Raw genomic sequence first — 15,017 nt, forward strand, 5'->3', positions numbered from 1 at the left:
ATTTGAAGAATCTCAAATATAAAATATTGTAACGTGTGGGCTGGGAGTCGGGAAGCAAGTTCATGGAGTGAAGCGTTTAATAAATAAATGAAAACATAATACAAAACAAGAAACACGAACAACGCACTGACATGAAACAGAAACAATAACGCCTGGGGAAGGAACCAAAGGGAGTGACATATACAGGGAAGGAACCAAAGGGAGTGACATATACAGGGAAGGAACCAAAGGGAGGGACATATACAGGGAAGGAACCAAAGGGAGTGACATATACAGGGAAGGAACCAAAGGGAGTGACATATACAGGGAAGGAACCAAAGGGAGTGACATATACAGGGAAGGAACCAAAGGGAGTGACATATACAGGGAAGGAACCAAAGGGAGTGACATATACAGGGAAGGAACCAAAGGGAGGGACATATACAGGGAAGGAACCAAAGGGAGGGACATATACAGGGAAGGAACCAAAGGGAGTGACATATACAGGGAAGGAACCAAAGGGAGGGACATATACAGGGAAGGAACCAAAGGGAGGGACATATACAGGAAGGAACCAAAGGGAGGGACATATACAGGGAAGGAACCAAAGGGAGTGACATATACAGGGAAGGAACCAAAGGGAGGGACATATACAGGGAAGGAACCAAAGGGAGTGACATATACAGGGAAGGAACCAAAGGGAGGGACATATACAGGGAAGGAACCAAAGGGAGTGACATATACAGGGAAGGAACCAAAGGGAGTGACATATACAGGAAGGAACCAAAGGGAGTGACATATACAGGGAAGGAACCAAAGGGAGTGACATATACAGGGAAGGAACCAAAGGGAGGGACATATACAGGGAAGGAACCAAAGGGAGTGACATATACAGGGAAGGAACCAAAGGGAGTGACATATACAGGGAAGGAACCAAAGGGAGTGACATATACAGGGAAGGAACCAAAGGGAGTGACATATACAGGGAAGGAACCAAAGGGAGTGACATATACAGGGAAGGAACCAAAGGGAGTGACATATACAGGGAAGGAACCAAAGGGAGTGACATATACAGGGAAGGAACCAAAGGGAGGGACATATACAGGGAAGGAACCAAAGGGGAGTGACATATACAGGAAGGAACCAAAGGGGAGTGACATATACAGGGAAGGAACCAAAGGGAGTGACATATACAGGTAAGGAACCAAAGGGAGGGACATATACAGGGAAGGAACCAAAGGGAGGGACATATACAGGGAAGGAACCAAAGGGAGTGACATATACAGGGAAGGAACCAAAGGGAGTGACATATACAGGGAAGGAACCAAAGGGAGTGACATATACAGGGAAGGAACCAAAGGGAGTGACATATACAGGGAAGGAACCAAAGGGAGTGACATATACAGGGAAGGAACCAAAGGGAGTGACATATACAGGGAAGGAACCAAAGGGAGGGACATATACAGGGAAGGAACCAAAGGGAGTGACATATACAGGGAAGGAACCAAAGGGAGTGACATATACAGGGAAGGAACCAAAGGGAGTGACATATACAGGGAAGGAACCAAAGGGAGTGACATATACAGGGAAGGAACCAAAGGGAGTGACATATACAGGGAAGGAACCAAAGGGAGGGACATATACAGGGAAGGAACCAAAGGGAGGGACATATATAGGGAAGGAACCAAAGGGAGTGACATATACAGGGAAGGAACCAAAGGGAGTGAGAGAGGGAGCACACGTGACAAATATATGTTGATTTGTTAAACACTTTTTTGGTTACTAGTGTACATGATTCCATATGTGATATTTCATAGTGTTTGATGTCTTCACTACTATTCTACAATGCAGAAAATAGTTTTTAAAAAATGAAGAAAAACCCTCGAATGAGTAGGTGTTCTAAAACTTTTGACCGGTAGTGTACATTTGCAAAAAAAATATATATAATGTTTTTGCTATTATGAGGTATTGTGTGTAGATTGATGAGGGACAATTTTTATTTAGAATAAGGCTGTAATGTAACAAAATGTGGGAAAAGTAAAATGGTTTGAATACATTCCGAACGCACTGTATATGGATGTTACAGCATGAAGCTATCACAACCACTTCTGTCACCAATTTACTATGATGATTTACATGGTCGATTACCAGCGCTCAGACAGCCTAGTCATTACCAGAGAATAATAGTTTGTATCACAAATGGCATCCTGTTGTTAGGAGGGAGGGATGAGGTTCATGGCTGTGAGGAGAGGGGTGTTATGTTGCTAGGAGGGAGGGATGAGGGTCATGGCTGTGAGGAGAGGGGTGTTATGTTGCTAGGAGGGAGGGATGAGGGTCATGGCTGTGAGGAGAGGGGTGTTATGTTGCTAGGAGGGAGGGATGAGGTTCATGGCTGTGAGGAGAGGGGTGTTATGTTGCTAGGAGGGAGGGATGAGGTTCATGGCTGTGAGGAGAGGGGTGTTATGTTGCTAGGAGGGAGGGATGAGGGTCATGGCTGTGAGGAGAGGGGTGTTATGTTGCTAGGAGGGAGGGATGAGGGTCATGGCTGTGAGGAGAGGGGTGTTATGTTGCTAGGAGGGAGGGATGAGGGTCATGGCTGTGAGGAGAGGGGTGTTATGTTGCTAGGAGGGAGGGATGAGGGTCATGGCTGTGAGGAGAGGGGTGTTATGTTGCTAGGAGGGAGGGATGAGGGTCATGGCTGTGAGGAGAGGGGTGTTATGTTGCTAGGAGGGAGGGATGAGGGTCATGGCTGTGAGGAGAGGGGTGTTATGTTGCTAGGAGGGAGGGATGAGGGTCATGGCTGTGAGGAGAGGGGTGTTATGTTGCTAGGAGGGAGGGATGAGGTTCATGGCTGTGAGGAGAGGGGTGTTATGTTGCTAGGAGGGAGGGATGAGGTTCATGGCTGTGAGGAGAGGGGTGTTATGTTGTTAGGAGGGAGGGATGAGGGTCATGGCTGTGAGGAGAGGGGTGTTATGGGATGCGTCCCAATTGGCACCCTAAGAGGGAGAGGTGATGAGCTCCGGCAGGGTAACTGAAGCAAGGGGCACTGGGAGTGAGGGTTTAAGGGGAGAGTGGTGAGGTCTGGCAGTCTAAATGAGGCAAGGGGCACTGGGAGTGAGGGTTTAAGGGGAGAGTGGTGAGGTCTGGCAGTCTAAATGAGGCAAGGGGCACTGGGAGTGAGGGTTTAAGGGGAGAGTGGTGAGGTCTGGCAGGCTAAATGAGGCAAGGGGCACTGGGAGTGAGGGTTTAAGGGGAGAGTGGTGAGGTCTGGCAGGCTAAATGAGGCAAGGGGCACTGGGAGTGAGGGTTTAAGGGGAGAGTGGTGAGGTCTGGCAGGCTAAATGAGGCAAGGGGCACTGGGAGTGAGGGTTTAAGGGGAGAGTGTTGAGGTCTGGCAGGGTAACTGAAGCCACATGGTCCCACTCTTATCCTACCGCCTGTGAGTTATATTTACTGCTCCTTTAATCTCCTCTCCCATCCCATCCCTTCCCCTCCCCTCCTCCCCTGCCCTCCTCCTCTCCTTTCCCCTCCCCTCCTCCTCTGCCCTCCTCCTCTCCTTTCCCCTCCCCTCCTCCCCTGCCCTCCTCCTCTCCTTTCCCCTCCCCCTCCTCCCCTGCCCTCCTCCTCTCCTTTCCCCTCCCCTCCTCCCCTGCCCTCCTCCTCTCCTTTCCCCTCCCCTCCTCCCCTGCCCTCCTCCTCTCCTTTCCCCTCCCCTCCTCCCCTGCCCTCCTCCTCTCCTTTCCCCTCCCCCTCCTCCCCTGCCCTCCTCCTCTCCTTTCCCCTTCTCTCCTCACCCCTGCCCTCCTCCTCTCCTTTCCCCTCCCGTCCCTTCCCCTCCCCTCCTCTCCCCTCCCTTCCCCTCTCCTCTCCTCTCCCCTCCCTTCCCCTCTCCTCTCCCCCCTCCACTCCTCTCCCCTCCCTGCCCCTCCTCTCCTCACTTCTCCTTTTGTCCTGTGGCCTTTTAGCTGTAATTTACTGCTGGTGGTTCATCTGGCTTTGATCAGCCTCCAGCAGGAATCTGGAGGAACTGTTTGGGCACCTTGTCAGGAAAGATCAACAAGACTATGAGATGACCAGTCAGGCAGTCAGTCAGCCAGGCAGTCAGCCAGGCAGTCAGCCAGCAGGACTTAACCTCCCCTACCTCCTCCTACCTCCCCTACCTCCTCCTACCTCCCCTACCTCCCCCTACCTCCCCTACCTCCCATACCTCCCCTACCTCCTCCTACCTCCCCTACCTCCCCCTACCTCCATAACCTCCCCCTACCTCCCCTACCTCCCCTACCTCCCCCTACCTCCATAACCTCCCCTACCTCCTCCTACCTCCCCTACCTCCCCCCTACCTCCATAACCTCCCCTACCTCCCATACCTCCCCCTACCTCCATAATCTCCCCCTACCTCCATAACCTCCCCTACCTCCCATACCTCCCCCCTACCTCCATAACCTCCCCTACCTCCCCCTACCTCCCCCACCTCCATAACCTCCCCCTACCTCCATAACCTCCCCCTACCTCCATAACCTCCCCTACCTCCCCTACCTCCCCCTACCTCCATAACCTCCCCTACCTCCCATACCTCCCCCTACCTCCATAACCTCCCCTACCTCCCATATCTCCCCCTACCTCCATAACCTCCCCTACCTCCCCCTACCTCCATAACCTCCCCCTACCTCCATAACCTCCCCTACCTCCATAACCTCCATAACCTCCCCCTACCTCCCCCTACCTCCATAACCTCCCCTACCTCCATAACCTCCCCCCTACCTCCATAACCTCCCCCTACCTCCATAACCTCCCCCTACCTCCATAACCTCCATAACCTCCCCTACCTCCATAACCTCCCCTACCTCCATAACCTCCCCTACCTCCATAACCTCCCCTACCTCCATAACCTCCATAACCTCCCCCCTACCTCCCCCTACCTCCATAACCTCCCCCTACCTCCATAACCTCCCCCTACCTCCATAACCTCCCCCTACCTCCATAACCTCCATAACCTCCCCCTACCTCCATAACCTCCCCTACCTCCATAACCTCCCCCTACCTCCATAACCTCCCCTACCTCCATAACCTCCACCTAACCTCCCCCTACCTCCCCCTACCTCCATAACCTCCCCCTACCTCCATATTCTCCCCTACCTCCATAACCTCCCCTACCTCCCCCTACCTCCATAACCTCCCCCTACCTCCCCTACCTCCATAATCTCCCCTACCTCTCCTACCTCCATAACCTCCCCCTGCCTCCCCCTATCTCCCCCTACCTCCCCTACCTCCATAACCTCCCCTACCTCCCCCTACCTCCATAACCTCTCCCTACCTCCATAACCTCCACCTACCTCCCCCTACCTCCCCCTACCTCCATAACCTCCCCCTACCTCCCCCTACCTCCATAACCTCCCCCTACCTCCCCTACCTCCATAACCTCCCCCTACCTCCATAACCTCTGTACAGGAAAGAGGTGAGAGAACATATAGTCACCCCCCACAGTGCTCCCCTCTCTCCCCCCAGATTGTATGTAACCTTAGACCAGAGGCTACCCTCACAATCATTACTGGTGGTGAAAGGAGGTGTGAAAGAAAAGACAGGGTTGGAAAAGACACAATGGAGATCATCTGTACTGAGAGGACTAGAATAGACAGCCTCATGGTTTTTAATCACATCACATCCAAGAAGGCCACAGTATGTGTTTCTAATCCCTTATTACATGTTTATTGTTGGTTTAATCCAATATTAGGGCCCCCTAATAGTTCTGAAAATAAATACATGTGAATCTGGAATCTGGAGTTTGTTTCCAACGTCGGGGCTGTTTTCCTAAAAGAAGTTAAATCCGCTTAGTATTTTATTTCCTTGCCACGAAACTAACCAATCTGGTGATACTGGTATGGTCCCAGTCCTACCTTCAGTCTGGTGATACTGGTATGGTCCCAGTCCTACCTTCAGTCTGGTGATACTGGTATGGTCCCAGTACTACCTTCAGTCTGGTGATACTGGTATGGTCCCAGTCCTACCTTCAGTCTGGTGATACTGGTATGGTCCCAGTCCTACCTTCAGTCTGGTGATACTGGTATGGTCCCAGTCCTACCTTCAGTCTGGTTATACTGGTATGGTCCCAGTCCTACCTTCAGTCTGGTGATACTGGTATGGTCCCAGTCCTACCTTCAGTCTGGTTATATTGGTATGGTCCCAGTCCTACCTTCAGTCTGGTGATACTGGTATGGTCCCAGTCCTACCTTCAGTCTGGTGATACTGGTATGGTCCCAGTCCTACCTTCAGTCTGGTGATACTGGTATGGTCCCAGTACTACCTTCAGTCTGGTGATACTGGTATGGTCCCAGTCCTACCTTCAGTCTGGTTATACTGGTATGGTCCCAGTACTACCTTCAGTCTGGTTATACTGGTATGGTCCCAGTCCTACCTTCAGTCTGGTGATACTGGTATGGTCCCAGTCCTACCTTCAGTCTGGTTATATTGGTATGGTCCCAGTCCTACCTTCAGTCTGGTGATACTGGTATGGTCCCAGTCCTACCTTCAGTCTGGTTATACTGGTATGGTCCCAGTCCTACCTTCAGTCTGGTGATACTGGTATGGTCCCAGTCCTACCTTCAGTCTGGTTATACTGGTATGGTCCCAGTACTACCTTCAGTCTGGTTATACTGGTATGGTCCCAGTCCTACCTTCAGTCTGGTTATACTGGTATGGTCCCAGTCCTACCTTCAGTCTGGTGATACTGGTATGGTCCCAGTCCTACCTTCAGTCTGGTGATACTGGTATGGTCCCAGTACTACCTTCAGTCTGGTTATACTGGTATGGTCCCAGTCCTACCTTCAGTCTGGTTATACTGGTATGGTCCCAGTACTACCTTCAGTCTGGTTATACTGGTATGGTCCCAGTCCTACCTTCAGTCTGGTGATACTGGTATGGTCCCAGTCCTACCTTCAGTCTGGTTATACTGGTATGGTCCCAGTCCTACCTTCTGTCTGGTGATACTGGTATGGTCCCAGTCCTACCTTCAGTCTGGTGATACTGGTATGGTCCCAGTCCTACCTTCCTCAGACAGCTGCAGAGACTTAGTAACGCAAAGTCAACAGTTTTAAATACAGTCTTTGTTAATATAGTCTATACCGTTGAAACTATTTATTTGAATTTTTTTTAAATATATTTGAATATTTGTCGCTACTTTTTAATGTAAATACCTGCAGTCAACTTGTGCAATACGTCAGGAGATAAAGATTGCGTCCTTCATTTCACGCTGTCATATAATTTTTCATTATGAAGTTTTTGGTAGCACCCAGTCACGGTTGTGTTTGTTTACAAGCACACAACAACGAGAGATCGGAACCTTGTGAGTCACTCACTGATGTGCAGCACCCGGCCAGGTGATCAAATCAAATTTTATTGGTCACATACACATGGTTAGCAGGTGTTAATGCGAGTGTAGCGAAATGCTTGTGCTTCTAGTTCCGACCGTACAGTAATATCTAACAAGTAATCTAACAATTTCACACAACAAATACCTACAAGTATAAAGGAATGAATAAGAATATGTACATATTAATATATGGATGAGCGATGGCCGAACGGCATAGGCAAGATGCAGTAGATGGTATAGAGTACAGTATATACATATGAGATGAGTAATATAGGGTATGTGAACATTATATAAAGTGGCATTGTTTAAAGTGACAAGTGATCAATTTATTACATCCAATTTTTAATTATTAAAGTGTCTAAAGATTTGAGTCAGTATGTTGGCAGCAGCCACTCAATGTTAGTGATGGCTGTTTAACAGTCTGATGGCCTTGAGATTGTAACGCCCTGGCCATAGAGAGGGGTTTTTTGTTCTTTATTTTGGTTAGGCCAGGGTGTTACATGTTCCTTTCTCTATGTTTTTGTATTTCTTTGTTTTGGGCCGTGTGTGGCTCCCAATCAGGCACAGCTGAAGCTCATTGTTGCTGATTGGGAGTCACACATAAGGAGCATGTTTTTCCTTTGGGTTTTGTGGGTAATTGTTTCTGTTTTGAGTATTTTCCTAACAGGACTGTTTGCTGTCGTTTTTGTTCATTTTTGTAGTGTTCTCTTGTTTTTTGAATTAAAATTCTAATGATGAACACATCCTCTGCTGCACCTTGGTCTAATTCTGACGACGGCGATTACAGAGATAGAAGCTGTTTATCAGTCTCTCGGTTCCAGCTTTGATGCACCTGTACTGACCTCGCCTTCTGGATGATAGCGGGGTGAACAGGCAGTGGCTCGGGTGGTTGTTGTCCTTGATGATCTTTTTTGCCTTCCTGTGACATTGGGTGGTGTAGGTGTCCTGGAGGGCAGGTAGTTTGCCCCCGGTGATGCGTTGTGCAAACCGCACTACCCTCTGGAGAGCCTTCCGGTTATGGGTGAAGCAGTTGCCGTACCAGGCGGTGATACAGCCCGACAGGATGCTCTCGATTGGGCATCTGTAAAAGTTTGTGAGTGTTTTCGGTGACAAGCCAAATTTCTTCAGCCTCCTGAGGTTGAAGAGGCGCTGCTGCGCCTTCTTCACCACGCTGTCTGTGTGGGTGGACCATTACAATTTGTCTGTGATGTGTACGCCGAGGAACTTTAAAACTTTCCACCTTCTCCTCTACTGTCCCGTCGATGTGGATGGGGGGGTGCTCCCTCTGCTGTTTCCTGAAGTCCACGATCATCTCCTTTGTTTTGTTGACGTTGAGTGTGAGGTTATTTTCCTGACTCCACACTCCGAGTGGTGTCAGGATCGAGTTACAGCATGGAATCCACAACTAAACGTTTTACAGCTAGATATCTTATAACTATTACGTAAAATGCTCTACAGTTGTGCATTTGATTTGCTAATTTAGTTGCTAGTTAGCTATCTAGCTGTGGTTAGCTTCTTCAAAATCACGCTTCGCTTGCCGGTAACAGCAGAAAATCCCCTCCTGGATCAATAGCCTTGCTGTTTAATATTTGTGTTGTGTGTGCAGCAAATTGTGAGTAGCATTTTTCAGTTACTCGTATAACTTTATGAGCTGGGATGTTTGTCCTGAAAATAGTTTAGGTCAGAGACTGTATAAAATGTTCAATTCCCTCATTAGCATTTAGTTAGCGTTCTCTAGGGGATTTTACACATATTCGTTAGCATTGCTAACCTTTGGATTACAAAAAGCTCAGTGGGGTTTGAAAATAGCGCCCCTTGTGTTCATTGTCGGTATTACGGAATATCCCAGTATGGCACAAGGTCGGTGTGAAGGTATGACAATATGGATAACGCTCCAGCCTAACAATTGCAGCTAGCTGCTTGATGGACTTTTAGTGTCAGAAACTCTTTAAACAGGGATTTTTTTTTAACCATTCAGAACAGGTTAGGACTGTGCAAACTCGTTAAATCTGTTTTCAGGGAGACAGACAGACGTCTGTAAAAGTTCTTGTCCTCCTCCCAAGACAAAGAGAAACCAGAGGAAAGAAAGACAGAAAGCGAGAGAAAAGAGAAACTTGAGGCTCCACAGGATAACTAACGCTCCACAGCCAAGTGGAAATGATAAGACTGGGCCTGCATCCCAAACAGCACTCTAATCCATACAAAGTGTACTACTTTTGACCAGCGCACATAGGGAGCAGGGAAATATTTGGGATGCTGACAGGGTCAGACTCAAGGCATGACAACAGAACTGGACTGAAATAGATGGATAGATAGATAAACCTCAGCAACAGTTCAGGTCCAGAGGTAGAACAGATTAACCAATCAAAATGTGCTATTCCATCACTAGCGAGCCAAATGACTGGCACTTTTAACGGGAACACACTACCACTCGATATCTTGGACGGAGGAGACTTCAGATTTCTTTGGTTTACAGATCAAAACACATCCAAGTTTTGGGTGATTTGGTGATTGAGGTTGGTGAACCATATAGATTAAAGTTGCAGTCTGCGATCGTTAGCTAAATAAATGTGTAACATATTGTCTGAATTGTATTCGTAACATATCAAAAGAATCGCAGTTGTATTTTAATTTTTTTAAATAAAATAAATTGCAGGACGTAACATATCATACAAAATGGATGACGTAGTACACAAATGGATGACGTAGTACACAAATGGATGACGTAGTACACAAATGGACGACGTAGGACACAAATGGATGATGTAGTACACAAAATGGATGACGTAGTACACAAATGGATGACGTAGTACACAAATGGATGACGTAGTACACAAATGGATGACGTAGTACACAAATGGATGACGTAGGACACAAATGGATGACGTAGGACACAAATGGATGATGTAGTACACAAATGGATGACGTAGTACACAAATGGATGATGTAGTACACAAATGGATGATGTAGTACACAAATGGATGACGTAGGACACAAATGGATGATGTAGTACACAAATGGATGACGTAGTACACAAATGGATGATGTAATACACAAAAAAAAAAACGGAGCCCATTTTGGCTCATGAGCACCACTTTCAAAACTACTGGCTGAAATTATACAAACGTTCTGGGGCATCACTTTAACAACGCTAGTCATACACAAGAGATGACCACAATGATAACGCTAACACTGGCACTGACAAAAAACCATGCGAGTGTGTGTGGTGTGGTGTGTGTGTGTGGTGTGGTGTGGTGTGGTGTGTGTGTGTGTGTGTGTGTGTGTGTGTGTGTGTGTGTGTGTGTGTGTGTGTGTGTGTGTGTGTGTGTGTGAGAGCAACAGGATGTGTACATGCGTCCGTCTGTCTCTGTGTATATAAAACGGTCCTCTCACCTCTGACGAACACATACAGAGTGGAAGCCGTGGTCCCGTCGATGACAGCCTTGACATCTCTGTAGTAACAGCGGTAGTAACCCGTATCGTTCCCTTTAGCTCCAGTGAGGACCAGGGTCTTGCAATACGGCTTTCCAGGCTCCCCTGGACACTCCAGGACCCGGACCGCCCTTCTCTGGACAGGGACAGAAGCAGGCGTACCAGCCCCCTCCCTGGCCACGGGGTGGTCTCCCACAGCCCCAGCCCCAGGGGTACCAACAGGGATTCCAGCCCCAGTCTCGGCCTCTCCCCCTGGGGCTCTGCCGGTCTGCCGGTCAGTCAGCTCCTCTCCCACCAGGGTCGTCTCAGGCCACACCCAGGACAGAGTACGCTGACCCCTGGAGGTTAGAGGTTAGAGGTCAGAGGAAAGGTCAAGTGAGAGGTCACAGATGGGTCAATTATGGTTTTTAACCAATCAGTAACAGGTTAGGACTGGGCAAATGTCAGGTGTGTGTGATGTTAGCGACTGCGTCAGATTGTGAAAGATTGTGTTTGTGTTTCTCCTCCCCAGAGAGAAGCGGCTACAACAATCGCGTACGACTCGGATACCATCTGCCTCACGCAGCGCATCCTAGCCAATCAGCACAAAGAGAGGATTGGCTCCACCGCTGAGCCTGGTTCCTCTAAGGTTTTCTTCCTTCAAGTGATTATTATTTTATTTTATTTTTTTCTTTTGCAACCGTCGCTTCTGCTTGCTCTCCTGGGATTTAACGGTTGGTTCACCCAGCGGGGCATCTCATCTGTATGCCTGTCAACTATATAAACCAACCATTCAGGAGGACCTGCAGTCCAGAACAGAATCACTTCTTATCCAGGGTCCGACTAACATGGACTTCTCCCTTTTTTGGGTGGGGATTGCCATCACCACAGCAGCTTAACTAACACGGCCTGATGACTTTCTACCTGAGACTCCAAGACAAACCTCTCCGGATCCTTCGACTGTAGACCTTGGCCTCATCCCGATCCGTTCTCATGGAACCTCATTCTCACATCCGTTTGCTGAATAAATATTCTAAGAATCATGTCTGGTCCTTAAACTGGTGAAATTCATTTTCCCAAAATGGTTGGTAAAGATTTGCGCAAAATTAAAAAAAAAGGCGTTTACATGTGTTTAATCTCCACTCTGTATAATCTAACGGTGGATTAGACAGCTGTTTAATCTCCTCTACACCCCTCTGTATAATCTAACGGTGGATTAGACAGCTGTTTAATCTCCACTACACCCCTCTGTATAATCTAACGGTGGATTAGACAGCTGTTTAATCTCCTCTACACCCCTCTGTATAATCTAACGGTGGATTAGACAGCTGTTTAATCTCCTGTATAATGTGATGGTGGATTAGACAGCTGTTTAATCTCCTCTACACCCCTCTGTATAATCTAACGGTGGATTAGACAGCTGTTTAATCTCCTGTATAATGTGATGGTGGATTAGACAGCTGTTTAATCTCCTCTACACCCCTCTGTATAATGTGACGGTGGATTAGACAGCTGTTTACCCTCCACTACACCCCTCTGTATAATGTAACGGTGGATTAGACAGCTGTTTAATCTCCACTACACCCCTCTGTATAATCTAACGGTGGATTAGACAGCTGTTTAATCTCCTCTACACCCCTCTGTATAATCTAACGGTGGATTAGACAGCTGTTTAATCTCCTCTACACCCCTCTGTATAATGTGATGGTGGATTAGACAGCTGTTTAATCTCCTCTACACCCCTCTGTATAATGTAACGGGGGATTAGACAGCTGTTTAATCTCCACTACACCCCTCTGTATAATCTAACGGTGGATTAGACAGCTGTTTAATCTCCTCTACACCCCTCTGTATAATGTAATGGTGGATTAGACAGCTGTTTAATCTCCTGTATAATGTGATGGTGGATTAGACAGCTGTTTAATCTCCACTACACCCCTCTGTATAATGTGATGGTGGATTAGACAGCTGTTTAATCTCCTCTACACCCCTCTGTATAATGTGATGGTGGATTAGACAGCTGTTTAATCTCCTCTACACCCCTCTGTATAATCTAACGGTGGATTAGACCGCTGTTTAATCTCCTCTACACCCCTCTGTATAATCTAACGGTGGATTAGACAGCTGTTTAATCTCCTCTACACCCCTCTGTATAATGTAACGGTGGATTAGACAGCTGTTTAATCTCCTGTATAATGTGATGGTGGATTAGACAGCTGTTTAATCTCCACTACACCCCTCTGTATAATGTGATGGTGGATTAGACAGCTGTTTAATCTCCACTACACCCCTCTGTATAATGTGATGGTGGATTAGACAGCTGTTTAATCTCCACTACACCCCTCTGTATAATGTAACGGTGGATTAGACAGCTGTTTAATCTCCACTACACCCCTCTGTATAATGTGATGGTGGATTAGACAGCTGTTTAATCTCCTCTACACCCCTCTGTATAATGTAACGGTGGATTAGACAGCTGTTTAATCTCCTCTACACCCCTCTGTATAATGTGACGGTGGATTAGACAGCTGTTTAATCTCCTGTATAATGTGATGGTGGATTAGACAGCTGTTTAATCTCCTCTACACCCCTCTGTATAATGTGACGGTGGATTAGACAGCTGTTTAATCTCCACTACACCCCTCTGTATAATGTGATGGTGGATTAGACAGCTGTTTAATCTCCTCTACACCCCTCTGTATAATGTAACGGTGGATTAGACAGCTGTTTAATCTCCTCTACACCCCTCTGTATAATGTGACGGTGGATTAGACAGCTGTTTAATCTCCTGTATAATGTGATGGTGGATTAGACAGCTGTTTAATCTCCTCTACACCCCTCTGTATAATGTGACGGTGGATTAGACAGCTGTTTAATCTCCTGTATAATGTGACGGTGGATTAGACAGCTGTTTAATCTCCTGTATAATGTGATGGTGGATTAGACAGCTGTTTAATGTCCTGTATAATGTGATGGTGGTTTAACCCCCCCCCGGAGAAAAGCAAGGCAATTCTACCCACCCAACTATATTGTTAATTTAACATACATTCCAACAGCAACACCAGAAGGAAATAGGAAGACACTAAGTGGACAACTAGGTCACACACACACACACACACACACACACACACACACACACACACACACACACACACACACACACACACACACACACACACACACACACACACACACACACACACACACGGTACTCTACCTGCATGTGATGGACAGAGTTTCATCTGCGTGGATCACGAGGTCTTCTTTGTGGCTGTCAATGGTGGGCGGAGTCATAGAGTAGCCAATCGCCAGACCTCAGGTATAACAAAAACAAAATCATATGATTGGACGCTGACACTCAAAAACACTGATTTGATTGGATTTTACATTTCAGGAACGAATAAATGATTGGTTTAGACAGCTCTGCTGGTCGGCTCTGTCAACCCTCCTCAGCGTCACGTAGATTAGGAACTCGAGCCGACAGCGGCAGGATGAACTCAACCAAAGCTATCAAATGTTATTCATTATATGACACTGTATTCCACTTAGCTCAAGGGCTGTAATATATATATATATATATATATATATATATATATATATATATATATATATATATATATATATATATATATATATGGCTGTAATATATATATATGGCTGTAAGGCAATCTACAGGAGTAGAGCAGCACAATACACCCAGACACTCACCCCAGCACCACCCAGACACTCACCCCAGCACCACCCAGACACTCACCCCAGCACCACCCAGACACTCACCCCAGCACCACCCAGACACTCACCCCAGCACCACCCAGACACTCACCCCAGCACCACCCAGACACTCACCCCAACACCACCCAGACACTCACCCCAACACCACCCAGACACTCACCCCAACACCACCCGGTCAGACACTAGCACACCCAGACACTCACCCCAGCACCACCCAGACACTCACCCCAGCACCACCCAGACACTTACCCCAGCACCACCCAGACACTCACCCCAACACCACCCAGACACTCACCCCAGCACCACCCAGACACTCACCCCAACACCACCCAGACACTCACACCAACACCACCCAGACACTCACCCCAACACCACCCAGACACTCACCCCAGCACCACCCGGTCTGAGAAACACCCAGACACTCACCCCAGCACCACCCAGACTCTCACCCCAGCACCACCCGGTCTCAATTCTCTCTCTCTCTCGCTCTCTCCTTCTCTCCTCTTTCTCTCCCCTCTCCTTGCTCTCT

General features: G+C 47.6%; 1 protein-coding gene across 2 annotated transcripts in view; it reads right to left on the minus strand.

The window, feature by feature from the left end:
• LOC106591130 (vascular endothelial growth factor receptor 3) overlaps window positions 1–15,017 on the minus strand; it is a 215,335-nt gene that overhangs the window by 120,406 nt on the left and 79,912 nt on the right. For both annotated transcript variants that reach the window (XM_045717812.1, XM_045717811.1), the window contains exons 2-3: window positions 13,974–14,070; window positions 10,739–11,115 (exon numbers count right to left, since the gene is read on the minus strand). In XM_045717812.1, the coding sequence (XP_045573768.1) occupies window positions 10,739–11,115; window positions 13,974–14,070 (474 nt within the window). The remainder of the gene's footprint in view (window positions 1–10,738; window positions 11,116–13,973; window positions 14,071–15,017) is intronic.

This window comes from Salmo salar, chromosome ssa05 (genome assembly GCF_905237065.1).
Source record: "Salmo salar chromosome ssa05, Ssal_v3.1, whole genome shotgun sequence".
Lineage (NCBI taxonomy): Eukaryota > Metazoa > Chordata > Actinopteri > Salmoniformes > Salmonidae > Salmo > Salmo salar.